The sequence below is a fragment of the Sorex araneus genome, chromosome 2 (assembly GCF_027595985.1).
Source record: "Sorex araneus isolate mSorAra2 chromosome 2, mSorAra2.pri, whole genome shotgun sequence".
In the NCBI taxonomy this organism is placed as follows: Eukaryota; Metazoa; Chordata; class Mammalia; order Eulipotyphla; family Soricidae; genus Sorex; species Sorex araneus.
Genome location: NC_073303.1, coordinates 213,270,905 through 213,296,766, shown reverse-complemented (window position 1 = coordinate 213,296,766; position 25,862 = coordinate 213,270,905). Strand labels below are relative to the sequence as shown.

Genomic DNA, 25,862 nt, shown 5'->3' with positions numbered 1-25,862 from the left:
CCCATTATTTGTGGGTTTTTTCTCACAAGATTCCCATCCTTTTCATATCAAAATGATCTTATTACTAAAAGATCTCTAATTAACAGTGTTTTTTGATATTTGTGTGTGTGATAAAGGTTCTTTATCTGCTGATTTTGTTTGATATATTTATCAGTACATCCACTTGTGATTTACAAACATCTGTAGATGATGTCACACCACACATTTTTAATAAAAATTGACTGTTCATCAAATCTTCAGAGGAAGATGAAAAGATGGATAGTATAATTCACTGATAATTATTTGAAATATAAGAAAATTACTTCAAATATGCTTATGCCAGTCATTCTGTTTCTTCATTTGCTTTTGGAATCTTTTTGCCGGAAGTTTTCCATTCCATTCACATGCTCCCTGAGGCTAGATTCAACACCTCATTCTTCCTTGTACTTCGCATAGTACACAGGAGTGGTGAACCTTCAGTGATTAGTAGCTCCTAAGTTAGATGCTCCTAATAGCAACTTAGTGTCTTGGTGCTGTTTCTTCTATATTTTTCTCTAATCTCTCTGTGAGTTTACATATTATAATTATTTGAGTATATGAATTTAATTTATGTCACACAGCTAACGAAGTAATGAAGGTGACCCTAAGCAGATAATAAAAAACTGTGTTCCAAGTGTTCGGAAAGATAGAAATGTTATGAAAAAACTTGGAAATCAAGGCTGAAAAGTTGTTTGACCTGGCAAATGTATTGTAGAAGCAGGAAGGAGACTAATTACTTGAGGCCTGGAGCAGTTGTTCCATTTGAATGTACCATCTGAGCGTTGCCCTGTGAGACATCCTCAGCATCTTGACGGAAAGAGTTTGAATGGGGAACTGACACATTCCTATTAGTGTTGTCAACTCTCCTGACAGCAGTGTTAAACGTATATTTCAGTGTCCTGTCATTAAGGAGGAGGCATGCATCATTCAAGGCAGCGTACGCAGGAGGCTGTAAATGGTGCCGCGCTCGGTAGTGGATGTAGTGGACAGGGAAAGAGGAAAATTTCATTGCAATATAGTGTGTAGGTTTTAATTGTATTTTGTTTTCTTGGATTAAAAAAATTGTTTTTAAAATTTTTGTATCCTGAATTTTATTGTATCACAAATAATCTGATGCATCTTTTCTAGTTTTTAAAGTTTCTGTCTATCATTTAGCAAGTGATTATGGCTCATTGAACCATTCCTGTATATTGAGCATGTTTCAGTATTTCGAATCAATTTGAAGATAAATTTCTAGAAATAAAATTATTCAGTTGAAATGCATTTTGAGTTTGAATTCATTCTGAATTCATCAAGTTTTCTGATAAAATTTTATACTTTTATAACCCACGTGTGAATGTATTAGAATATCCTCACCAAGACAATTTTTTTTTTTTAAAGTTGGGTAATTAAGCAGGCAAATAACTTATCTTAGTTGACATTTGTGTGGGGGTGGTTGTTGGGCCACGCCTACCCCCGCTGCAGTGCTGGGACTACCCCAGTGGTGTTCAGGGGATTACTGTGTCCTGGCAGGAATCCAACCTGGAGTTTCTGTGTGTACTGGGTGTGCCCTGCACACTTGAGTGATCCTCTGGCCCTCGGTCATTTCTTTTTGTGATTTTGGCATGTTTCCTACTGAAGACTAGTTCTTACATTCCTTGTTTCTATTTTCTTTGGGCATTCATTATTCCATCGTTATGTTTCTTTCTAGCCCACAGACGAAGAGGGATCATTCTGGGCCGGTCTCTTTCCCTCTGACTGACTTCACTCTGTGAGACAGTCTTCAGGCCCTCCATGTAGCAGCAGATTTCATGACTTTACCTTTTCTTACGAACAAGTATTACTCGATTGTATATATGTACCATAAACTGATCCTTTTTTGATGTGGTGGACATATTTTTATTTTTCACACTCTGCTTCAGAAGACCTAGAGTGATAGACCAATAGGCTATTTTTTATTGATCAGCAATTTTGTATAACATTGAAACTTCCTTTTAAACTTTCATTTCATAAACTGGGAGGGAAAGTGTCAAGAAAAAAGATGTTCGGTTCCTTTGAGTTAAATTAAAATAGTTTAAAAATTTTATTTTTGTTAACTACTTCACATTTCTCTCAAGTTGAGGGATAAAGAAGGTAAAGTGGGGGCTGGAGCGATAGCACAGCGGGGAGTGTGTTTGCCTTGCACACGGCAGACCCGGGTTCAATTCCCAGCATTCCATATGGTCCTCTGAGCACCACCAGGAGTAATTCCTGAGTATAGAGCCAGGAGTCACCCCATGTGCATTGCCAGGTGTGACCCAAAAAGCAAAAAAAAAGAAAAAAAAAGAGGGTAAATTGGAGTAAGATCATATGTTGGAGGATGAGAGTGCCAATCAGATTGTGAAGAAGTGAAATCTTCCCTCTACTATCTGAGGCCAAACACTACAGCTTTCTCTTTGACCAAAGACCCTGTCTCAAGCCCCTCCTGTTTGGTAGCTACTGGGTCAGGATTCAGGGGAGGGAGATGGAGGCACCCAAACAGGAACTTCACTTATCTTGGTGTCACTATGTTTATTGAACTGCGTAAAAGATCTGGTAGCTGGCTGGCTATGTTTTAAAAAAAAATTATCCACCTGGATAATGGGCTGGAGTCTATATTAGCAGTGTTTTTCAGTGACTCATTTTATTCATTCTAAGGTGCAGTTTTTATTTTTCTTTCATACTTTAACACCCTCCCTAATTTTTGTGTCTTGCAACTGATGGCATCTTAGAATCACTATTGGCCAGATATTATTATAGTTGTTTCTTCTGGTTCATGTATGAACTTCTCTGTGTTGTAAATATTATCACACTAGTTAAATTATCTACACTATTGACTTTGCATACATTTTCATTGTTATTTAAAGCATTGCCATAATTGTTGCACAAAAACTTTGCTAACATCTTGTGGATTTAAAAAGATAAGTGTTAGTATCAAAAGATGCAGAATATGTGACCTAGGCATAGAATAAAATTGAGAAATGAGGTATCCCCAGTGCTCTTGGTGTGACAAAGATGAAATAGGGAAAATTCTGACTGGAAAGCATTGTATTATAGGAGGCCAATGCCTTATCCATTAGGCCACCAGGGCTTCTATTATTGTATTATGGTTTATGACTCCAAAACGGTTTTGCTGGGCTGGAGCGATAGCAAAGCCAGTAGGGCGTTTGCCTTGCATGTGGTCGACCCGGATTTGATTCCTCTGTCCCTCTTGGAGAGTCCGGCAAGCTACCAAGAATATCCCACCCACACGGCAGAGCCTGGCAAGCTCCCCATGGCGTATTCGATATGCCAAAAACAGTAACAAGTCTCACAGTGGCGACATTACTGGTGCCCTCGCTCGAGCAAATGGATGAACAATAGGATGACAGTGCTACAGACAGTGCTACTGTTTTGCTATCATGGATCTCTGTTTGTTTGTTTGTTTGTTTGGGTCATGCCTGGCAATGTTGAGAGGTTACTTCTGGCTCTCCACTTAGAATTACTCCTGTTGGTGCTTGGGGGACCATATGGGATACCAGGGCTCGAACCCGGGTTGGCCACATGCAAAACAAGTTGCCTACCCACTGTATATCCTTCCAGCTCCCTGTGGATCTATCTTGAAATCACTGTTATGCTAGACTGAAAACAGATGTCTTTCTTCTGTGAAGATCTGTCCTATCCTCATTATCTACAGACTTCAAGTAGACCACTTGCTTTGAAGTGCAGAGCACTGGTTCTTCTTAGCTGTTTTTCTAAGGTCCTTTTAACTTCTGTCGAATCCAGGGCTTTTTACTTTAAAGAAAGAAAAACGAAGCACTAATTAGAACTCTGGTTTTCACATTCTGGATTTATTAAAAGCTGCTTCCTTTGTACCAGGATCAAATTATGCCCTACAAACTCTGTGGTCATTAAGGTGCTCAAATGAGAAACAGTGTTAAGGCTATAAAAATTAATTGTTGAAAATTTTAATTGTTCTGAATGACGTTTAATAATCAAGAATGTTCACTAGAGTTAGAGGTGCCCTTTTACTCCCGTGATTCAGAAAGGTTTGAATAGGGTAGCATACCTAATCACTGCTTTGGATCTTTTTTAGCTTTCAGGTTACTATTCCAGAATTTCCCAAAGTGAATGATAATGTCTCGTGGGTTGGTATTGGTAGTGTTGGTAGCTACTACTACCAAAGGTATTAATTGTTACTGTTGCAGGGTGCTTTCCGTTTGCTTAAAGAAGGTAAACTTCTAGAGGGAGCCCCGAGTGATCTGTTTGTTTGGGGGCCCTTCTGGCTCTGCACTCGGGGATCACTCCTGGCAGGCTCAGAAGACCTGCGGGAAGCCGAGATTAGAACTTGGGTTGACCACATGCAGGGCAAATGCTTGAGCTACTGTACTCTCGCTCAGACCCCTATTTTTTTTTTCCCTTTCTTCCTAGAAAGGGGCTGGTAGGAATTATAAGTTTGGGAGCCTCAAGTTTATTCATTCAAATGTTTTAAGACGTTATTATGCATGGTGTGTTTCTCTGGGTTTAAATTAAAGTCTTTATGCACAGGAAAACAAGGAGTCAAGGAGAGGGACCCTTTTTGAGGATGTTGATTTTTGCCTGTCGTATTTACCTTTTTCTCTGTCGTTTATGTTTGTGGGGGCTACCCGCACCTGGCAGTGATCAGGGTGTCCTACTGGCTCTTCACACAGGGGTCACTCTGAGTGGAGTTGGGGGCTTCTTAGGGGGGGACCAGGGTCAAACCCAAGTTGGCTGCATGCAAGGTTAATGCCCTACCTGCTGTGCAGTCTGTCCAGGCCCATAAAACGTGCCTCCTCTGAGCGTGTCGCGTCTCTGGTCCATGCTGACACGCTGAGGGGCCCTTGCAGACGATGCTGTGGAGAACTCGAGTGGTGTTTTTGTTGGTTTGGTTTGGTCTTTGGGCCACACCTGGGGATGCTCAGGGGTTATTTGTGGCTTTGCAGCCAAGAATGACTCCTGGTGGTCCTTGGGAGACCACAGGGGCTGCCGGGGGTAGAACCCAGGGTGGCCACAAGCAAGGCAGTGGGCTACCCGCTGTACTCTCTCTCCAACCCCTGTCATTGTCGTTATTATCGCATACTTCAAGAGGAGCTTTGGGAGAAGATTGGTGGAGTTTAGGTGTTAACCTTAATGTTTATAGTATTTTGACACTTTTAATGGTGATTCTGAATAATTCATTTTGTGGGGGGAAAACTTGTTAAGACTAACTTATTTATTTATTTATTTTGCTTTTTTGGTCACACCCGGCGATGCCCAGGTATTACTCCTGGCTCTGCACTCAGGAATTACTCCTGGGGGACCATATGGGATGCCAGGGATCAGACTCAGGCTGGCCATGTGCAAGGCAAACGCCTTACCTGCTGTGCTGTCACTCCAGTCCCAAGACTAATATTTTTATGTCTTTGTTGTATCTTCAAAAGTAATTGATTAATATAGAACTTTTGAATAGACATATACTGACCACTTGAGCATAATGTTTTTATGACTTGGAATTGCATGTTGTTTGTCCAAATTTCTTGAGGATGACAAACTTGCCTTACTCATCTTGGGTATAACTATTCAGTAAATGTATATTGATTTTATTTTGTAAATTCAATTATGTATACTTTAATTTCCCTTTTTAAAAATGTCTTTCTTTACTGTGACCAAAAATGTTTGGAAGAATTGGTTTTATTGGAGAAATTAAATTATAATTTTGATATATCGATTAATTTGAAGTAATACTTTACTAATAATAGGAGTAATGCCATTTTTTAAAATGAGTTTATTTCTTAGGGGAAAAAAGTAGGGTTATATAAATTTTGGACAAAATTCTAAGAAGTTCCTTAACATTCAGAAGTGTGGGAATGGTGTTTGTATATTCTATTTTAAATTTTTCTTCCTGCTCTAATAGGAATTCTGATTTATGTTTTTTTTTCTCCTGCACCATTGGTAAAATAGAGTGCTATGCTGAGAAAGGAAAAAACTAATGCGTTGTCCATATATACATATAGGAATATATATAAGTATACACTTGTAGTATATAGAAGTGTATTCCTTATAGCATAAGATGGAAAAAACCCAAAGTGACAGACTGTCAGGAGAAAGCTTAGAAAGACTTGGAAATGCTGTCATTAAGGGCTTGGGTGAGATTAGTGTTTCTCAACCATACAACCCTGTAGGCCTTCAGGATAGTCCCGGGGGCCTCAGGTGAAAATTGCATAAATAGGTCCCATGGTATGAGACTCGGAGACCAGCTGGTAGGACAGGGGCCACGTAAGGAAGTAAGGTTGGAAGGTGACCTTGGTGGGAAAAAACAAGGTTGAGAAACATGGGCTTAGGTAATTTGAAGCATCTATTAGAAGTATTTTAACTCTTTTTAATTTGTACCTTTGTATTATTTATTTTATGCAAAGTGGTTTTTTAAAAATGAAAATTGCTATTACTGATTATAATTATATTAAATGTATTCCTAATTATGGATTAAGTTAAATAATTATCTTATGTGTATTCTAAATGAAGCGTTGAAAGAAAACAGCTCCGAGGTTGTTCAGCCTTTTTTAATGGGTTGTGGAACCAAGGAACCGAAGATCACCCAGCTGTGTTTGGCCGCCATCCAGAGACTCATGTCACACGAAGTTGTGTCAGAGGTAATATGAAGCCTTTATTTGAACTGCGCACTTAAGAATCAGAGCAAGAGGTTGTTAAGAGGGGAAAGAACATAGCTCCCTCCTACTTGGTTTGAAGCAGTTTCATGAGCCGCAGTGAGTGCAAAGGACCTAACTTTAGAAGGTGATACCATTGTCTCTTTAAACATTCCTAAGTAATGAATACAGCTGAAATGCACCTTGTCAGGTTGTAACTAGGAAGTCATAGTTTAAGATAGCGATGATAGTTTTGGAAATCAAGTTAAGTTTCAGTATCATCTAAGATGATGTGGGCTTTTTTTAAGGTAGAAGAGAAAAACGTCACTGCTACCTGGATTGTCTGAATCAGTCATTTGCTGATCATTAACTTATGCATATAGTTTGTCTCTAGTCATGTGATTATAAAACAAGGAAAAAAATCAGGGCTTGAGCGATAGCACAGCGGGTAAGGTGCCTGCCTTGCATGTCGGCAACCGGGATTAAATTCTCAGCGTCCCATATGGTCCCCCAAGCAGTGCCAAGAGTCATTCTTGTGTGTAGAGCCAGGAGTAAGCCTTGAGCATCCAAACCAAAACAAAACAAAAAGCCAAAAAAAGCTAACAACAAAAAAGAAAAAACATTCAATCTCTATGAATAGGCATCTTTTTTTTTTTTACGGGCAATGGGGGGTGGGTGGGGAACATCCTGTTTTCAAATACAATGGGTGTTAACTCTGTAAAGTACTCTAGAGAAGCCATTCTTTTGCCTTTAATATACTATATCTATAGATTAATCATTTCATTGAGTTTATGAATGTATTATGGAGTTGCAATTTGTTTTTTCCTAAATCCTGGATAATATTTAAGAAAACAGCAGGGGCTGGGATGATGGCTCAAAGGAGAGGAGCACTTACTCTGCACGTGGGAGCCCCGATTCCATCCTCAGCACCCCCTGGCCCCCCAGTCACTGTCAGGAGCAGTACTTGAGCACAGTAGTTTTTATGCTCCTGCCCTCAAAATAGCAGACTCATAATGTGTATGTGCCGTATTTGCTAATATTCAAGTGAAATACTCTTTGTAGAAATGAGCTTTAACTTTTGACTGGTATGTTATATGTGCATATATTTATATGGATTACTACTTCTGTGGGGAGGGCAGTGTCTGGTGCTGATGAATTCAGGGCCTCAAACATGCACAGTATGTGCTTCAGTATGGAACCACATCGATGGCCTCTGAAAAAAATTAATTTTGTAAGTCTCAAACTCATACTTGTATGTGTAGGTTGAGAAACATGAATTTCATTATTTTAATCAAGAAATTCCAACTAAATTAATGCTTGTATTTTCTTATTTGAAGACCTAAATAAGATTTTATTTTATTTATTGGTTTTATTTATTGCTAATTTTTTATTTATTGAGTTATTGATGATTGATTTCATTTATTGATAATAAAATAATTTTTTTAGACTGCAGCAGGAAATATAATTAACATGCTTTGGCAACTGATGGAAAATAGTCTTGAAGAACTTAAGCTGCTTCAGACAGTTCTTGTTCTCTTAACAACCAACACAGTCGTTCACGATGAGGCACTGTCTAAGGTAGGAAATCTGTCCAGATTCTTAGCTGCTTCCTAACACTATTTGGGTCAGATGGCGGGAAGAGGAAAGCCCGGTGCTGTTTGCTGTGGCTCTTCTGGCGATGGACATTGCGTGTTGAAAGCTAGTGGTGCAGTATTTTCTCCATTTTACAATTAAAATCAGTTTAGTTAAGCAAAACTTCTTGGGTAAAGTTGACAGACTTTGGTGGTGGTTGAAAGTGGAGAAGAGGAAACTAACAAATGAATTGGAATAGTAGTAGGAATAGTAGCAAAGAGAGGAAAAAAATATTTTGAGGCCATTATTCTAGATTTATGTAGAATGACTGCTTTGGGTATTCCCCGTAATACTTCTTTGCCCTTCTTTAAAAATAATTTCGTAGGCTGGTGAGATACGCAGAGGGCTGGAGCAGATTCCTTGCTGGTAGGAGAACGGGGTTTAGTCCCAGTGTTTCATGGTTCCCAAGCACTGTCACGGACAGCTCCCAGGTTCCAAGCAGGGAGCAAGCCCTGAGCACTGAACAGTGGAGCGACAGTGCTACAGTGTATATGCTTTTGTTACGTAGAGTTTCTTTGGTTGTTATAAAATTGTTTTGATTATGGATGCTCATAAACTGTGATTGCTTATTTTTTTGATCTAGTAAAGAAATAAGAGTTGACTATTAAATTTGTTTTAGTATGTTGGTTAATCTGGAGATCCAAAATTTGGAGATGAAAAATAAAGTATAACAGTACAAAATTGAGGAATAAGGAAGTTTTTGCATAGTGTATGCCTTTTCTTTATGTTGAAATCTGGAAAGCAGTACAGGGTTCAAGAGTGTGTCATTGTCCTTGACACCAGTTTCCAAATGGGTTTCGATGGACTTTCCTGCCAGTAAACAGTGCTTGATTGCTGGCGGTATGTCCGAGAAGGCAGCTTAGTTTAGCGGAGTTCTGCCGCTGCTGACTTGGAGATGTCATCCTGTTCTCCAGGCAAGGGATTCCTGCAGGCTCCCAAGATGCTCTTCTCTTGACACGCCGGCCACAAGTTCCTCTGCCCTGCTCTCCTGTCAGCTCAGATCAGAGGTTCCCAGACTCCTTCCTGAGGGTGCTGTTAGTTTACTCGAGGGGCTTGCGTTTGTTCTCTAGGTCACTGATGTGTTACAAATACTCAGAGGCCAGAGAAGTAGCACACTGGGCAGTGTATTTGCTTTGCAGGCAGCCGGCTTGGGTTTAACCCCTGGCCCCAGATGACAGTCCCTTGAGTAAGCAAGGCGTGATCCCTGAACACAGAGCCTGGAGTGACCCCTGAGCACTGCTAGGTGTGGCCTCAGAACCAAACAGTGTAACTCAGGAGTAGACAGGCTGGGAGAGGCCGGGACTGGGCAGCATGCCGAGCCTGTGTCCTGTCGGCGCTGCCTTCCAGAGACCTCGCAGGTCACCCGCCCGGGGGCTCGCCCACGCTGCCTCTTGGTGCCCAGAAGCTTCATCTTTCAGGCAGAGCTAAAGCTCTTGAGTGGCTGGTAATTGGACTCAACTTCCAGTCTGTCACCTCTCCCCAGAGGCCTGGGGAGGAGACTCAGCCATAAGACCGGTCACCCTGGCAGGCCAGTCGCTGGCCCTGGGCGTTACCCGAATGGTCACCTCATGGTGAGATGCAGTTACAGAGTTGTTCATGATTGGGGCTTCAGTCACACATCGCTACACCACCAGCTCCTTGGCCAGTGTACATTTCCTACCACCAAGTCCCCGGTTTCCTTCAAGCCAACCCCTCTCCCACAACCCCCCAGCCTGCCTCGATGGCAGTCACTTTTCTTCTTAAGAGACATCTTTAATACTCTGCACTAAGGAAATGCCAAGGCCTGTGGGAGTTGTGAGTCAGCAACCGTGAAGCCCATTCATGTGTGAGAAATGTTATGTACTGGCCATTGGAATGTACCAAGTATGTGTATTCTTTAACAAATAGTGTTCTAAGGTTTAACTTTTCCTGAAATTTTTAATGTAACATAGAATTATATTACCATTATATTTTTCTCCAAGAATGACCTCTTTTTAAGTGATAAAACTTCTAGTAGAACACAGGAGAAAATCTTTGTGACTAGGGGCTAGGCAAAATTTTTTTGGAGCAGAAAAATAAGAAAGCCTCAGAATGGGGGTGGGTGGAGAGAGGGAAGTATGCAGGTTGCTAGAAGTGGGCTTTTCTCTGGAATTTATAAAAGTTCTCCCGATCATTTATAAAACAAACTATTGAGTAAAAATGGACTAGAGGGCTCAACAGATACATTACAAAATAATATATTTAAATAGCCTGGTTCTGCATCATTATAAAAGCAGATTAAAACCACAGAGATGTCATTATATATCCACTTGAGTAGCTAAAATTAAGCAGATTGAGCATATTTAGGTTAGTTCTTAAAGACGTAAAATAATTCTGAAGCTGTATTATTGGTGAGATTGTAAAATTAAAAAAACAGTTTTGGAATTCTAGAAGTTTTATCATTTAACCTCTGTTATCTCTCCCTAAGGATACTAAAGATACATTAAATAGCTGTGTGAATTGAAACTTAAGAAAGACACTCAGTTTGTGAAATTAGCAAAGTCATCGTTTCAAGAATATGTATCACGACAGATAGATATATATATATTTTTGGATGACACCTGGCAATGCACAGGGGTTACTCCTGGCTCTGCATTCAGGAATTATCCCTGGTGGTGCTCAGGGGACCATATGGGATGCTGGGAATCGAACCTGGGTCGGCCTCGTGCAAGGCAAACGCCCTACCTGCTGTGCTATCGCTCCAGCCTCCGACAGATATTTTTTGAGGGCTGGACAGGTAGTGTAGCAGGTCAGGTGCTTCTCTCGGCACCACGTCGGTCCCGCTGAGCACAGTCTGGTAAGGCCCCCAAACTAGTCAGCCAAACAAAGAATGTTTGAAAGTTTACCTTTTCATTAGATAGAATTTTAACCATTTCTAAATTGTGGAAATAGTTTCATGGATGACTTTATCCATCAGAAGTCATCAGATTATGTCCTTTGTAGGTGTGCAGCTCAGGGGCCGGGGGGATATGCGAAGGGTAAGGTGCTTGCTCTGTACATGCTCTATGTGTCTGGCTCACCCCTGGGTTCCTGGCAGTTCCAGGAGCACAATTGGGGGTGGCCCAGACTCTCCAAAAGGGATTCAGTTCATTGTATATAAACTATACCATAATAAAGTGGAATTTTAAAAGGAGAAATGAATGACTCACAAAATTTTAATTTTATCCTTTTGTATGTGTAGCTAGCTTAGATAGTTTTTTTCCTGGTACTCTAGTATATTAGTTTTGCATACTTATTATTGACGAAGCAAATTACTCCGGGGAGATAAAAGCACAACACAAAACCGCACCATACGAAAAGAAATGACTTGCGAGATATGTTTTTCACATTCCCTTAGCTAATGGGTGACTGCATATTTATTTATGTAAACATTTTTGCTTTGGTTTTGGTCTACAGCAGGCTGTGCTCTGGGCATCCTCCTCCTAGCAGGGCTTTGGGGACTTTCTGGGTCCCTGAGATCGAATCCAGGTCGGCCCACGAGCAAAGCAAGCACCTTACCGACTATGCTATTTCTCCGGCCCCCTGACTGCATATCTAATGAGTTTGAAGTCTTTTAAAATCCAGAGGTTTTTGTAATTTTACTGTACGTGAGGGTGGGCTTTCATTTTTCTGTGATTGAAGCAGAAAAATATTTTTTTTTCAATTTAGGATAGATCAGATAAAAGAAGTAAAAGTAGTAGACATATTCTTCTATTTTATTTCATACTAAATGAAAGTTATTTTTTAGGCAATTGTTCTTTGCTTTCGACTACACTTCACGAAAGATAATATCACAAATAATACAGCTGCTGCAACGGTGCGACAGGTTGTTACTGTTGTTTTTGAGAGGATGGTTGCTGAAGATGAGCGGCACAAAGGTAAAGTGGTAAAAGTTTTGTTCTTTTGACATTGGGTATCTTTTGCTTCCGTGGTTTCTGTTATTGGCCTAGGAACAGAGGCCACTGAAACATTAGAATACTTTTTGAAATGTTTATTTTTAAAAAACATTATGGTGTTTGATAATGGCCGTCACAAAACAGATTCCCTCATTTTGAAGTATTTGTGAAATTCAAATAGTTATGTTTTGAACTGACAATGGGTAGTGTGTTTGCCTTGCACGCAGCCAACCCACGTTCGATTCCTCCGCCCCTCTCTGAGAGCCCGGCAAGCTTCCAAAATATCCCACCCACACAGCAGAGCCTGGCGGGCTACCCATGGTGTATCCGATATGCCAGAAAAGCAGCAGCAAGTCTCACAATGGAGACCTTACTGGTCCTCGCTTGAGCAAATTGATGAACAATAACCATGACAGTGCTACAATGCAATGTAAAGATTAAACCGCCCAGGGTGTTATCACTCTAAGAAATCATCTTTTTTTCTAATAAGTTGCTAATCAATTCATGCTTGTTTCTAACATATGCCTAATTTCGTATTGGATATAAATTTGTATTTTAAACTAATATCATATTGTACAGTAGTAGTTGATTATTTTTTTGTATTTTTTGTATTATTTTTCATTTTCACAACTAAAGATTTAACTGTTCCGTTAGCTTTTTGCATCTACTCATAAAGTAGTTTTTAATTGGAGAATTACATTGTACTTGATATTCTAATACCGTGTTGTTTGCTGTACATCTTTCTCACTTTAATTGCTTCTTTGAGATACATTTTTAAGAAGTAGATTTCTTTTATGTATATTTTTGCCTCAGCATATGCTTGTTAAACTGTTTTTACTCACATTGTTTTCTTCCTACCTCCACCTCAAATGCTGACATTATGTACTTAATCTGATTTTTTTTAATGGCAATATTTATAGTCAATAATAAGCTGTCTAATTATTTCACTTTTCCTGAAAATAACGATTGGCAAAGATTTTCAGTTTCAGAATTTGTATTAGAATATTTCCACTTGCCATCATGTTTTCCTAGGGAAAATGCAGGCGGAATTTCAGAACTTTGGGATATTTTGGAATTTTCTTTTTTCCTTCTGGGGAAGCCCATATTCACTCTTGAACATATAGCTCTGTCTCTGTTTCTGCCTTTTTCTTTCTTCTCATATTTCTCTAAATGTATTTTACTTCACACATGCAAATAAACCATAATATAAATCGACATTTTTACACATTGAAGGTTAATTCATAACCTCAATACGATTTCTTGGTTAATAATTTTAGCTGTATTCTTCTGAACACTAATATCTCATTTAATATTTAAAACAATGTATTAGATTCCCTTTTCAAAAAAAATTACCCATTAACTCAACATTTAAAACAACTGGCATGGTTTATAGAGAATTACATTTATTTATATTTTTTAAAATGCTGAGTTGGGAACCAACCCTGGTTCCGGTTCTGGCTGGCTCAGAGCTAATGCCTATAGGGTAGTGACGGACAGATCAGCTGTTAAGTTCTCTTGAAGGTGGTGGACTGGTCAAGGACTGAAATGGGTATTGGGTTTTATGTTCTTTGGATACTTAAAGGCACATTCAAAGAGCATGGAACTTTAGGGGCTGGAGAGAGAGTACCGTGGGAAGGGGCTGGCCTTGCACGCTCTGACCTTGGCTCTGTCCCTCGCATCCCATTTGTTCCCTGAGGCCCGGCGGCAGTGGTTCCTGAGCGCAGGGCCAGGTGTGAGCCAAAAACAAACAAATCTTGCAAACTTCAAGTCCATGAACTGAAAGAATGAGAGAATAGGAAAACAAAATATTTAGACAAAGATACTAAGTTCATTAAAATGAATAAGATAGTGAAGCGTGATTTTTTTTGTATTTTATATAAAATAGATTTCAATTTCTTAAAATTTTGAAGTACAGTTCTAAACTTGTAACTAAAGTTTATGATCCTATAGATATATCAAATATGACTTATTTTTTATAATAGTATCAACATTATTGTTTGCGTGTATCTTTTAAATAGTACATATGAGGTCATTATAAGCTGGTAAATCTATCTTATTTTGATTTCAGATATTATAGAACAGCCAGTACTGATCCAAGGAAATAGTAACAGAAGATCTGTCAGTACTCTAAAGCCTTGTGCTAAAGATGCATATATGCTTTTCCAGGTATTTCAGTTGATAAAATTATTTTTATTATAGATACTGTTCTGAATTTTGAATTTTAGGTATTAATTTTTAATTTGGCAGTTTAAGAATATTTTTAAAAGATTCAAAATATCATAGATCATCTATGGTGAATGATAAAATGTTATTCTTTGCCTTAAGAAAATAAAATAAGTGAAATCTAGAACTAGAAAATAGTTACATTGGGGATGACTAGTCATACACAAGAATTTATTTACTGAGGAAAGTAGAAGTAATAAATTTCTGATACCTAATGTAACTTGATATATAATATTTAGCATTTACATTACTTGTCATGAATATCTCTTAAATAAAACATAATCTGCATCGTAAATTTTATTGATTCTGATAAAGGGCAATTTACGTGGTTTTTCATTGATAACATTTGCTTAACACTTATTTGTATACTCTTGTCAATAGTTATAGGATTCTTTAAATGTTTATTTATAGAGCTAATTATATAGTTTATGAAACTTTGTATTACCAGTGTTTAGTTTCTAAAGCATAAAAATAACTACTATATACAAACAGAATTTTTGAACTATGCATTTTAAAAAGCACATTTCATTCCAGCATGTAAGTGTGTTATTATTTAGTTGTTGTTTTTGGATTATTTTTCCAGGACCTTTGCCAATTGGTTAATGCTGATGCCCCTTACTGGCTCGTAGGTATGACAGAGATGACTCGGACATTCGGCCTCGAATTACTTGAGTCAGTCTTGAATGACTTTCCACAAGTTTTTTTACAAGTAAGTCATTTGTAGTATTTTGCAGAATATGAATCATTAAATTCTTAAGTATTTAAGAAACCATCATTTAGTTATCCCTATGTGAAAGGTGCAAAAAGATTATAGTCCAAGATTTAAACTATATAATCGTTTATTGTTATATTTTGTAATACTTATTGCTTTTTGAAATTTTGATATTGCAAAGAATTGCCAGAGATTATCTAGTTAGATATTTCTTGTATATATAGAAATGTAGTATTTGAGCTGTTTTTATAATATTTAAAAGCCTAAATAAGTGGTTATTGATTTTTGCTTGTTTATATATAGCTATGTGCTTTTGCATAATTTAAAAGGAAAAAAGAAATAAGCATATTAAATTTAACATGCATAATAATAAGAAAATGCTTAATAATTTAACATGTATGCATAGTACTTTAAAACAGAGTTACAGGGTGGGGAGGTAAGAAAGAATTCAAATTTTTCATTTTATTTTTAAAGAAAGTAAAATCCAAAAATGATTACACGTGAGAGAAACTTGTATTTTAGCAGATAAGCTCAAATTTGCCTCATTTCACTGTGTTTCATTGCATATTTTTTTTTTGCAAAAAAAGTGGGATGTAAAGATTATGTCATTATGTGAAGCTTTAAAAATATGTGCTCATATTATTTAAAAACAGGTTGCTGTGATTATGTAGTGAACTATGGTAGGTCTTATAGCTGCAGATCTAGCTCCTTTTCCTACACGTTGCCTCTAAAGTCATCTACTTTTATCTTTTAAACTTACAAAATGTGTTACTCAGGTGCCACAGTACCATGAGATTCTTTGGCCCGGGCATGGCTACTGAAATTATTTTTGTGTTGTTCATTGTTTTTGGTGTACTTCAGGCAGCTGTTGTTTTTTTGACTTATCCCAGAGGAGAGTAAATTCTCAGAGATGTGAACTTAGTTCACTGTTTTGCAGCTGTCATTAATGGTGGCTAGCATAACAGAGGTATTTAGTAAATATTTGAATGATTGAATGAATTAATTGATAAGTGAATTTGAATTAGAAATATATTTAATTTAGATTTTGTAGGAAATTGTTTCTTACATGTTTTTAGATGTATTATGCCAATAAAATTATCTGTCTTATATTATTTTTCTATTATAATGTAGAAGGAAAGGAAGAGATTATCTAGATCAGATATTTTAATTCTGCAATGTTCTTCAAGAGTTCTTCATAGTTCACTACATAATTTGTTTCTTTCACTCATTCAGCGAGAATTTACCAGTCAGTTATAATGTGCTGGTCTGTGTGTTGTGCTAAAGATTCAGAAATTAAGTATTGTGAATACAATCCCTGCTCTTATAGCATAAATGTGTGTATATTATATGCATATGTGTGTATATGTTTATGTATATGTATAATGCATATACACATATTGGTTTGGGGCCATAGCCACCAGCAGTGCTCAGGGCTTACTCCTGTCTCTGTTCTTCCTCCCGGAAGTACCCAGGGATCATAAACGAAGTTGGCTGTGTGCAAGGCAAGCTTCTTAACCCCTGTGCTACTTCCCCTTCTGCGATGGATGCTTTAAGTGGCTAAAGATGTACAAAAATTAAAATTCTTAGTAATAAGTATCACTTAATTTCCAAACCTTATTTAAATTTAGATTCTTTTTTTTAAAAAAACACGGGGCTTATCACTGGGTATGTCCGTGAAATTGTTCAGTGGTCTCCCATTGATTCTGTCCTGCCCTGTATCAGAGTTGATGGTTTTCCCCTCAAACCCACAGGTACCCTTTCAGTGTGGAGAGGGCTCCGTGGTGCCAGAGGTCAAACTCAGAGCTAAATCTAAAAGCTTGAGTTTTCTGGTCCTTAGATTCTTTTTGAAAACTTCTTGAAATGTTGTCACTTGATCTCAGAGTAATACTTATTTTAGAATTGGATAGTAACTTTAAAATATTACATGAACTTATAAAGTTATTTGTTCATGCTCATTGTTATGTATGGATTGAATATTATCTGTATTAATTATTAAGTTTTATATTACTAGAGATTATTTCAAGCTTCGAGGGAAAAGGTTAAATTAGTATTCACCCTTCCTCTTTTTTGTTTTTGTTTTTATCTTTGCAAATAGCACCAAGAATTTAGTTTCCTCCTCAAAGAAAGGGTATGTCCTCTTGTGATAAAGCTGTTTTCTCCAAATATAAAGTTCAGACAAGGTTCCAGCACTTCGTCTTCTCCTGCACCAGTGGAAAAACCATATTTTCCTATCTGCATGCGTTTACTGAGAGTCGTATCTGTTCTGATTAAGCAATTTTACAGTCTGCTGGTAAGTTACTTCCTTATGTGTATATGAGTAATTGCATGTGGCACTCTTTTTTAGATGGTCTGCTTTACTCTGGGCAGAGCTATAGCACAGCAGGTAGAGCGTTTGCCTTGTACACAGCCGACCCAGGTTCGATTCCTCCGTCCCTCTTGGAGAGTTTGGCAAGCTCCCGAGAGTATCCCGCCTGTATGGCAGAGCCTGGCAAGCTCCCCGTGGTGTATTCGATATGCCAAAAACAGTAACAACAAGTCTCACAAAGGAGATGTTACTGGTGCCCGCTCAAGCAAATTGATGAACAACAGGACAACTGTACTACAGTACTACTATAAATACAATATTTTTTTTAAAAAAGTATACATTGCAAAGTTAATATGTAAGATTATCTGAAAAATTGTAAAAGGTAGGGACTAGAGAGGTAGTATAGCCAGTAAGACACTTGCCTTGCGTGTAGCTGATCCTGGTTTGAACCCTGGTATTCTTATTTGGTTTCCTGAGCCCTGCTAGTGGTGATCCCTGAGCATCCTTGGGTATAACAAAAAACAGAAAACATAACAAAACAGCAGCAACAACAAGAGAAGAAGAAGTGAATAATCCATAGTCCGTGGTGATTCTGAAGAGATGGCTCCTAGCTCAGCAGATTCAGAGCGGAGAGAGACCTGGGATGTGGGCGCATGTGCACAAGTACATGTAATAAGAATGACTTACGGTACCTGACATGGCGTGAGGGACACTATACTTACTATCGGAGGTTTTGTGTAGGTCAGAAGTGGTCTTAAGCAGGGACCGGGCCAGTTCTAACTTACATTACAGAAAGTTCGCCCTTTCCTTCAGGGCAAAAAGGCAGGTGCCACCCGTTTGTCTAAGGCTTCTGCAGAGAGGGACAGTGTGCTCCCAGGCTGGGGCCACACCGCTGCTTGGAACCCTGCTTGTCCGTGCTGGCCTCGCCACTGAACTGACATATTTAGCTCCGTGTCACTTTCTACTCCTCCCCACTAAATGTTTAAGTTTAAAATTAAAAGATTTTGCTTTTCAGTGGCACTGAGCAACAGATATGCATTTGTAATTTTCATGTTAGTGTTAAAGAGATATTGTAAGAATCTTTTTTTTTTCTTTAGGTAACTGAATGTGAAATTTTTCTTTCCCTTTTGGTGAAATTTCTGGATGCCGATAAACCGCAGTGGCTGCGAGCTGTTGCGGTAGAATCGATACACAGACTCTGTGTGCAGCCTCAGCTCCTAAGGTAGACGTCATCATCTTTCGTGACGGGGGGCAGGGTAGTGTTTCTGCTGATGGAGAGCTTAAGCGTGTATCCCCAATATTAGTAATTTTAAAAACAAGGAAAGTCGTGTCCCATTTGCATAGGGAGGGATTAGAGAGTGTGAGTGGGAAACTACCAGGAGTGAGGAAAAAGCATGATTCATAGTTGTTATCAGTGCAAATTTACTGAGTTAACGTGGTCAAGGTTAACTTTTTTACATTGACCTCAATCTGAACCTTTGACCTTAGCTCATAAACTCAGTCAGGTATGATGAGGTTGTGGAGATGAGACAGATTAATCCTATTACCTGCTATTTTGTTTTAAAATGCTAGTATATTCAAATGCTTTTTCCAGAAACACGTACACATTGTTTTACAGGTCTTTCTGTCAGTCCTATGACATGAAGCAGCACTCCACTAAGGTTTTCCGTGATATTGTGAATGCGTTGGGATCTTTCATCCAGTCACTGTTTCTTGTCCCTCCGACTGGAAATCCTGTTGCAGCAAACCAGGCTGGTAAGACCTTATTCATATTACTATTCATATTACTACTTGGAGAGGAGAGCTGATAGGATACTATCACGAGAGAGATTTTGATGTCTGGCTATGTTGATACTTAAGACCTCATGAGTAATGTTATCTCATTGAGGCAGCTATTTTTTCTTTCTTTCCAGAATACTTACTTTTCTCTTCACTTTTAAGAGATAGTGTTTCAAATTATATAAGAACAAATGATTAGGGGCCAGAGCAATAGTTCAGTGGGTAGGGCGTTTGCGTTGCACACAGCTGACCCGGGTTTGATCCCTGACATCCCATATGGTTCCTTGAGCACTGCCAGGAGTAATTCCTGAGTGCAGAGGCAGGAGGAGTAACCCCTGAGCATTGCTGGGTGTGATCCACCCAAAAAAAGAGCAAAAACTAAAAAATAATGTAACAAAATAAAAAATCCAAATGATTAGGTACTATCCTCTTTTTTTTTTTTTTTTTTTTGGCTTTTTGGGTCACACCTGGCGATACACAGGGGTTACTCCTGGCTCATTATTCAGGAATTACTCCTGGCGGTGCTCAGGGGACCATATGGGATGCTGGGATTCGAACCTGGGTCTGCTGCGTGCAAGGCAAATGCCCTACCCACTGTGCTATCGCTCTAGCCCCTATCCTCGTTTTTGAAGAATCTTCATTTAAAAAAATGAACCAGATATTTAAATATCACTGATTAACAACTGAGTTATCTTTGCTCTTCCTCTTGTCTTCTAGGGAACAATAACTCAGGTGGTCCTGTCTCAGCACCAGTGAACTCAGGAATGTTGGGGATTGGTGGAGGTGTTACACTGTTACCAGCCTTTGAATATAGAGGAACTTGGATACCTATTCTCGCTGTAACTGTGCAAGGCAGTGCCAAAGCCACCTAGTAAGTAGTGTGGGATTTCTGTGTAAGGAATGGGGTTGGTGGGATGTTAGTTTACAGTGGACATTATTTTCTGTGTATAGATGTTTATACCTTGTGTTTTTCACATATTTTATGACTAATTTTCTCTTTGTATGTTGATAATTTTATCTACAATTGAGGGTTTTTTTATGTTGTAATATTTATAGACTGCCAGTGGCTTTATGAAATGTGATTTCTTTGTAGTAAAGCTTTTAAAATCTAATACGTGGTTTGATTTTGCTTTCCTTGGACCTTGGTTCTCTAATATTAACTGAGTTGTCTTTAACAAGTTAGTTTTTAACAAATTCTAAGTTTCCTCAAACGGGAATAATGATATGTGATCTCCTTTCAGAGGTCTGTCTGTATGTGAAAAAAAGTGTTTTTTTTCTTTTAATTTTTGTTTTTTGTTTTTGGGTCACACCTGGTGATACTCAAGGGTTACTCCTAGCTCTACACTCAGGAATTACTCCTGGTGGTGCTCGGAGACCATATAGGATGCTAGGGTTTGAACTCAGGTCAGCTCTGTGCAAGGCAAGCACCTTACCCACTGTGCTAAATCTCTGGCCTAGAAAAAAAAATTTTTTTTAAAAACATTTAGCTAATTATATTGTTCAATTCTTTTTTTTTTTTTTCTTTTTGGGTCACACCTGGCAATGCTCAGGGGTTACTCCTGGCTTTGCACTCAGGAATCATTCCTGGCGGTGCTCGGGAAACCATATAGGACGCTGGGAATTGAACCTGGGTCGGCCACCTGCAAGGCAAACGCTCTCCCCGCTGTGCTATCACTCCAGCCCCTAAATTCTTACACATGTAATTTGTAGTTAATGAATTTAAAAATTCTAATGGGGATGGCTAGTGATGTAGCTCCATTTACTTTGCATGTTTGAGTACCTGGATTCACACCTAATACCGCATAAAAAGTTTTTAATGGATTTATTAATGTATTCGCTGTGTTAGCCATTTCAGTTCAGCAAATACATATTCAGCAACATAGTGCTGGTACTGGGGCTGGAGCGATAGCACAGCGGGGAGGGCGTTTGCCTTGCATGCGGCCGACCCGGGTTCCATTCCCAGCATCCCATGGGGTCCCCTGAGCACCGCCAGGGGTAATTCCTGAGTGCAGAGCCAGGAGTAACCCCTGTGCATCGCTGGGTGTGATGCAAACAAAGCAAAACAAAACAAAAAACAAAACACATAGTGCTGGTACTTTTAATAAGTAAATTTTTCGCATTTGTTGTTGTGTTTGCCAAGAGCACCATGCTTAGTTGCTGACTTTGCATACTTGGTTGTGGTACTCACACCACACACGTGGTTGTTGGTGCTTGCACATGTATTTGCACACTTTTAATTGCTGTACTTACACACACTTCAGTGTGGTGCACTGGAGATACCTGCCGCTGTTACGGCACCGAGGATCCCGATCAGCAGTGCTGCCGAGACCCCACTCACCATTGGGGGGTCCAGGCATGGGCATGGGCTCACTGCCTGGCAGCTGCCTCACAACGCAGACTCTCTGCGGGCTGAGAGTCCGTCTTAGAAACATTTAGGGGCTGGGGGGTGGGGGGAAAGCTCATATATAGGTTAATTTTTATTTTAGGGTTACTATGAGGCAGCTAACTAATGTATTTTAAGTAGTATACATAATTAAAATGTAAGTATTTGGTATATAAGTTAAGACGCTGTCCTAATATCAGTAAATTGAAGATTTAAGGTTGAGGTAGAATCCCACTAGCGTAAATCGCAATGTTCCCCCCCTTGCCGAGGTCAGCTCAGAACAAGTGTGGCATGGGCAAGTCAGCGCGTATATTCTTAGTTGCTCGAGGTGCTTCCTAAGCCACCGAGCCCCCTCCTTGCTCTCGCTCGCTGACCTCTCAACAGAGCTCCCAGGGTTCCCCTAGTGTGTGCGTGAAGGTGACAGTCACATGGTGTATAGGGAAAATAAACAGAACTCAATAAAGCAAAAATGAAATTTTGGACCATACGGTCAATTAGTGTGGATCCATATATAGCTCAGATGGCAGATGTGTGCTTTATAAACGTAAGGCTCCAAGTTCAATGCCTGACGTCACCCAGCATGCACTGTGAGGTGCTTGCTCCTCACACCTTAAGTGTTTGTAAGCACTGTGGCCAAGTGAGCAATTCCCAGAGAACACGGTGCTTAGGGCTTAGTCCTGGCTTTGCATTCAGGGATCATTCCTGATGATACTCGAGGGACCTTATTTGGGTGTTGGGATCAAACCCGGGAAGGCTGAGTGCAAGGCAAGCACCCTACCTGCTGTACTGTTACTCTGCCCCATATTTGCAGTTTGAGTTTCAACCACGCACACCAGGGACTGCTGTTATATTGAACTGTTACTTCCATGAACGGACTGGAGTGATAGCATAGCGGGTAGGGCATTTGCCTTGCACATGGCCGACCCGGGTTTGATTCCTCTGTCCCTCTTGGAGAGCCCAGCAAGCTACCGAGAGTATCCCACCCGCACGGCAGAGCCTGGCAAGCTCTTCGTGGCGTATTCAATACACCAAAAACTGTAACAATTCTCACAATAGAGACATTACTGGTGCACACTTGAACAAATCGATGAGCAACTGGATGATAGTGCTATAGTGCTAGTGTTACTTCAATGAAAAAGAAAGAGAAATTGTATTTTGCTGGTATTATGTGCAACAGTTTACCTAATCTGAGCGTGAAGTTCTTGCCTATTTTGTTTTTAATTTTAGATTTTGCATTTAAGTTATTGATCCATTTTAGTTTTTTTTGATAGCACAGTGGGTAGGGGTTTGCCTTGCATGTGGCCAACCCGGGTTTGATTCCTCCGTCCCTCTCTGAGAGCCCGGAAAGCTACCGAGAGTATCTCGCCTGTACCGCAGAGCCTGGCAAGCTACCCGTGGCATATTCGATACGCCCAAAACAGTAACAAGAAGTCTCACAAGTGGAGACATTACTGGTGTTCCCTTGAGCAAATTGGTGAACAACGTGATTACAGTGCTACAGTGGTACAGTATATGGTGTGAGACAGGGCTCCAGCATCACATTGCATGTTAATATCTATTTATTTTGACACTGTTAGTTTTTAACGTAAATTTTTTTTTTGAATTTTATTAGGTTGTTCATGATGATTTATTACATTCAGTATTCCAACACCAATCCCACTACCATTACACCTTCTCACCAACATTATTTCCAATTTTCCCAGCCACTACCCAAGCCTGCCCTAATAGCAGGCCCTAAGTAATTTCTTTTGTATTGCTTGTTATGTTCACTAAAAATGATCAAAAAAGATTTCCTTAGAAGAAAGTGTGAAGATTGTTATATCTCACCTTCGAGCAATTAAACCCTTGTATGAAGAGATTACTAATATGTTGTTACAGGTTGTCTTGTGTGTTAGAATTTCCCCAATCAAAATTGGTTGCCTTCTACTTTCCATTCCATCCAATGTGGTGTGCTGCTCTGTATATCAGTGGTGTAGAGTACAAGACGTCACGCACTCCAGGAATTCTAAAATTTTGATGGGATGATACAACTGGAGTTAAATTTTTATTTATTTATTTATTTATTTTTGCTTTTTGGCTCACACCCAGCAATGCGCAGGGGTCACTCCTGGCTCATGCACTCAGGAATCACCCCTGGCGGTGCTCAGGGGACCATATGGGATGCTGGGATTTGAACCCAGGTCGGTCGCGTGCAAGGCAAACGCCCTACCCACTGTGTTATCACTCCAGCCCCTGGAGTTAAATTTTTAACCAAATGGCGACTTTGGGGTCCTGAAGCATTTCTGCAGCTCTTTGATTTCTTCTGAGATTTATTTATGAGTCTCTGGATCATGGCCACTAAGTGCCCTTTTATGGTGCCAGACACAGTTCATGGGAGTGGGTGCCAAGCTCAGGGAAGAACAGGGAAATGAGGGGTGGTAGCCCGTCCTTGACTCTCGGAAAGCTCCAGGCTTTTTGTCACAAAACCCACATATCTGAGTTTTTCAGCAGGTTTGTTCCTGGATTAGGCTCATCCCAAGCCCCTGGAGATCGGCTGTGAGGCTGGTGGTGATTGGATTATGGACATTTTTGGCTGCTAGGGCTCTGTTAGGGCGGTAGTGGGCTCACCCCGACCCCTCCAGGGTGCCCTGGATGAGACAGCCTGGTGGGGGTTCTGGAAGCATCTCTCTCAGCACTGTTAGTTTGTAATCCATTAAATTATCTTGACAGATCTTTGAAGGTTTATTTTTAACATCCACAACTAAAATATTGGTACAATTTTGAGGAAGATAATAATTGCTGAAATTATTAGTTATGACAGTTGTCAGGTCTTCAGTTCTTACTGTTTCTTGGAATACTTGTAAAGGGATCTCTTCCCCAGATTAGCAAATTCAGTTGTGTTTATTTACTTGGGTTGTTCTGTTCATTTTTATTTCTAGAGCTGATGAATTTTGAAACAGTTTATGTATTTCCATCATTGTAGCTTCTCATTAATATTCTTATTTTTCCAATATTTTCAGCCTGGAGATGTTGGATAAAGTTGAGCCCCCGTCTATACCAGAAGGTTATGCCATGTCGGTGGCATTTCATTGTTTGCTCGACCTTGTGCGTGGAATCACTACTATGATTGAAGGAGAGTTAGGAGAAGTTGAAACAGAATGTCCGAACACAACTGAGGAAGTGTCTTCACCAACCCAGTCATCAGAACAGCAAGAATCACAATCAACATCAGACCAAATGGATAAGGAACTAGGTATATTGCTATGATTATGTAGTAATTTCACTTTTGAAATAACTGAAACTTCCAAATTGTCTGAAAAAGTTCTTATGTATTCTTCAGCCTGCTATCCCAATTTTTTTGCTACCATATTTTGTCATCATTCTATTTATATCTTTGTCACTATACTTTATTTTTTGAACTGAAAATAAGTGGCATATATGATACCCCATTATTGATAATGCTTTAAGTATATTTTTTTTAACTAAAAACATCCTGCCAATTTAGGTTGACTTTTATTTCTTCATAAGGAAATTCTGTGTATTCATTTCAGCAGGCCAACTTTAGAAATGTTGTGATATTACTACTTAGAGTGTCAGTACATAAGGAAGGACACTTATAGTGTCATGATGTCTTATTATGGTATTAACTGCTGTCATTTGGTTAACATGATGTCTTCCTGGCTTACTGAATTACTAACTTCATAGAAAAATAGTTTGAGAGTATTTTACTGTGAAAGAGAACATTCCCTTCTTTCTCACTTATGTTTTGTTTATATTAGTATGAATTCATGAATTTCAGTTTTATTCAAAGGGTTACCACCTGTGATTATAATTATATGTTTTGATACTCATTTATCTTAGATAAGGCAAGTGGGTACTTTTTAGGCTGATCCCTGTGTCTTTCATTTCCCCACGTCTTTTTGCTTTCTTCTGATTACTATCCTACTATAGATCGCAACAAAATATATCAAGGTCATTTTCAGCTTTTCAGCTTGGGAATCAGTTATTTTCCCAACGAATCCTAGTTTATTTTAGTGAAGAATAATATTTAGAGACTAACATATGGGCATTACATGCAGACATACACACAAGCACATACACACATATTTAACCATGTCTTAGTACATGTTAAAAATATCTGTGTCTGTATTAAATGCCATGAAGTCACACTGATTTCTCCAATTCTTCTTTGGTGCCACAAAGGTTTATTTTGAAATTTCCATACTTGTAATTCCCGTATCCAATATAAAATTTCACGTCATATTTATTTGCTTGCTCTGTTACCCGTGTATTATGACCAGTCGCTTGCCTGGACAGC

At 39.2% G+C, this 25,862-nt stretch overlaps 1 protein-coding gene across 3 annotated transcripts in view; it reads left to right on the top strand.

Moving 5' to 3' along the window:
- MON2 (MON2 homolog, regulator of endosome-to-Golgi trafficking) overlaps positions 1-25,862 on the top strand; it is a 100,935-nt gene that overhangs the window by 20,744 nt on the left and 54,329 nt on the right. For all 3 annotated transcript variants that reach the window (XM_004601659.2, XM_004601658.3, XM_055126066.1), the window contains 10 exons: positions 6,517-6,644; positions 8,085-8,216; positions 12,016-12,145; positions 14,232-14,329; positions 14,970-15,095; positions 17,194-17,388; positions 18,501-18,625; positions 19,022-19,158; positions 19,900-20,053; positions 24,565-24,797. In XM_004601659.2, coding sequence (XP_004601716.1) covers positions 6,517-6,644; positions 8,085-8,216; positions 12,016-12,145; positions 14,232-14,329; positions 14,970-15,095; positions 17,194-17,388; positions 18,501-18,625; positions 19,022-19,158; positions 19,900-20,053; positions 24,565-24,797 — 1,458 coding nt within the window. The remainder of the gene's footprint in view (positions 1-6,516; positions 6,645-8,084; positions 8,217-12,015; positions 12,146-14,231; positions 14,330-14,969; positions 15,096-17,193; positions 17,389-18,500; positions 18,626-19,021; positions 19,159-19,899; positions 20,054-24,564; positions 24,798-25,862) is intronic.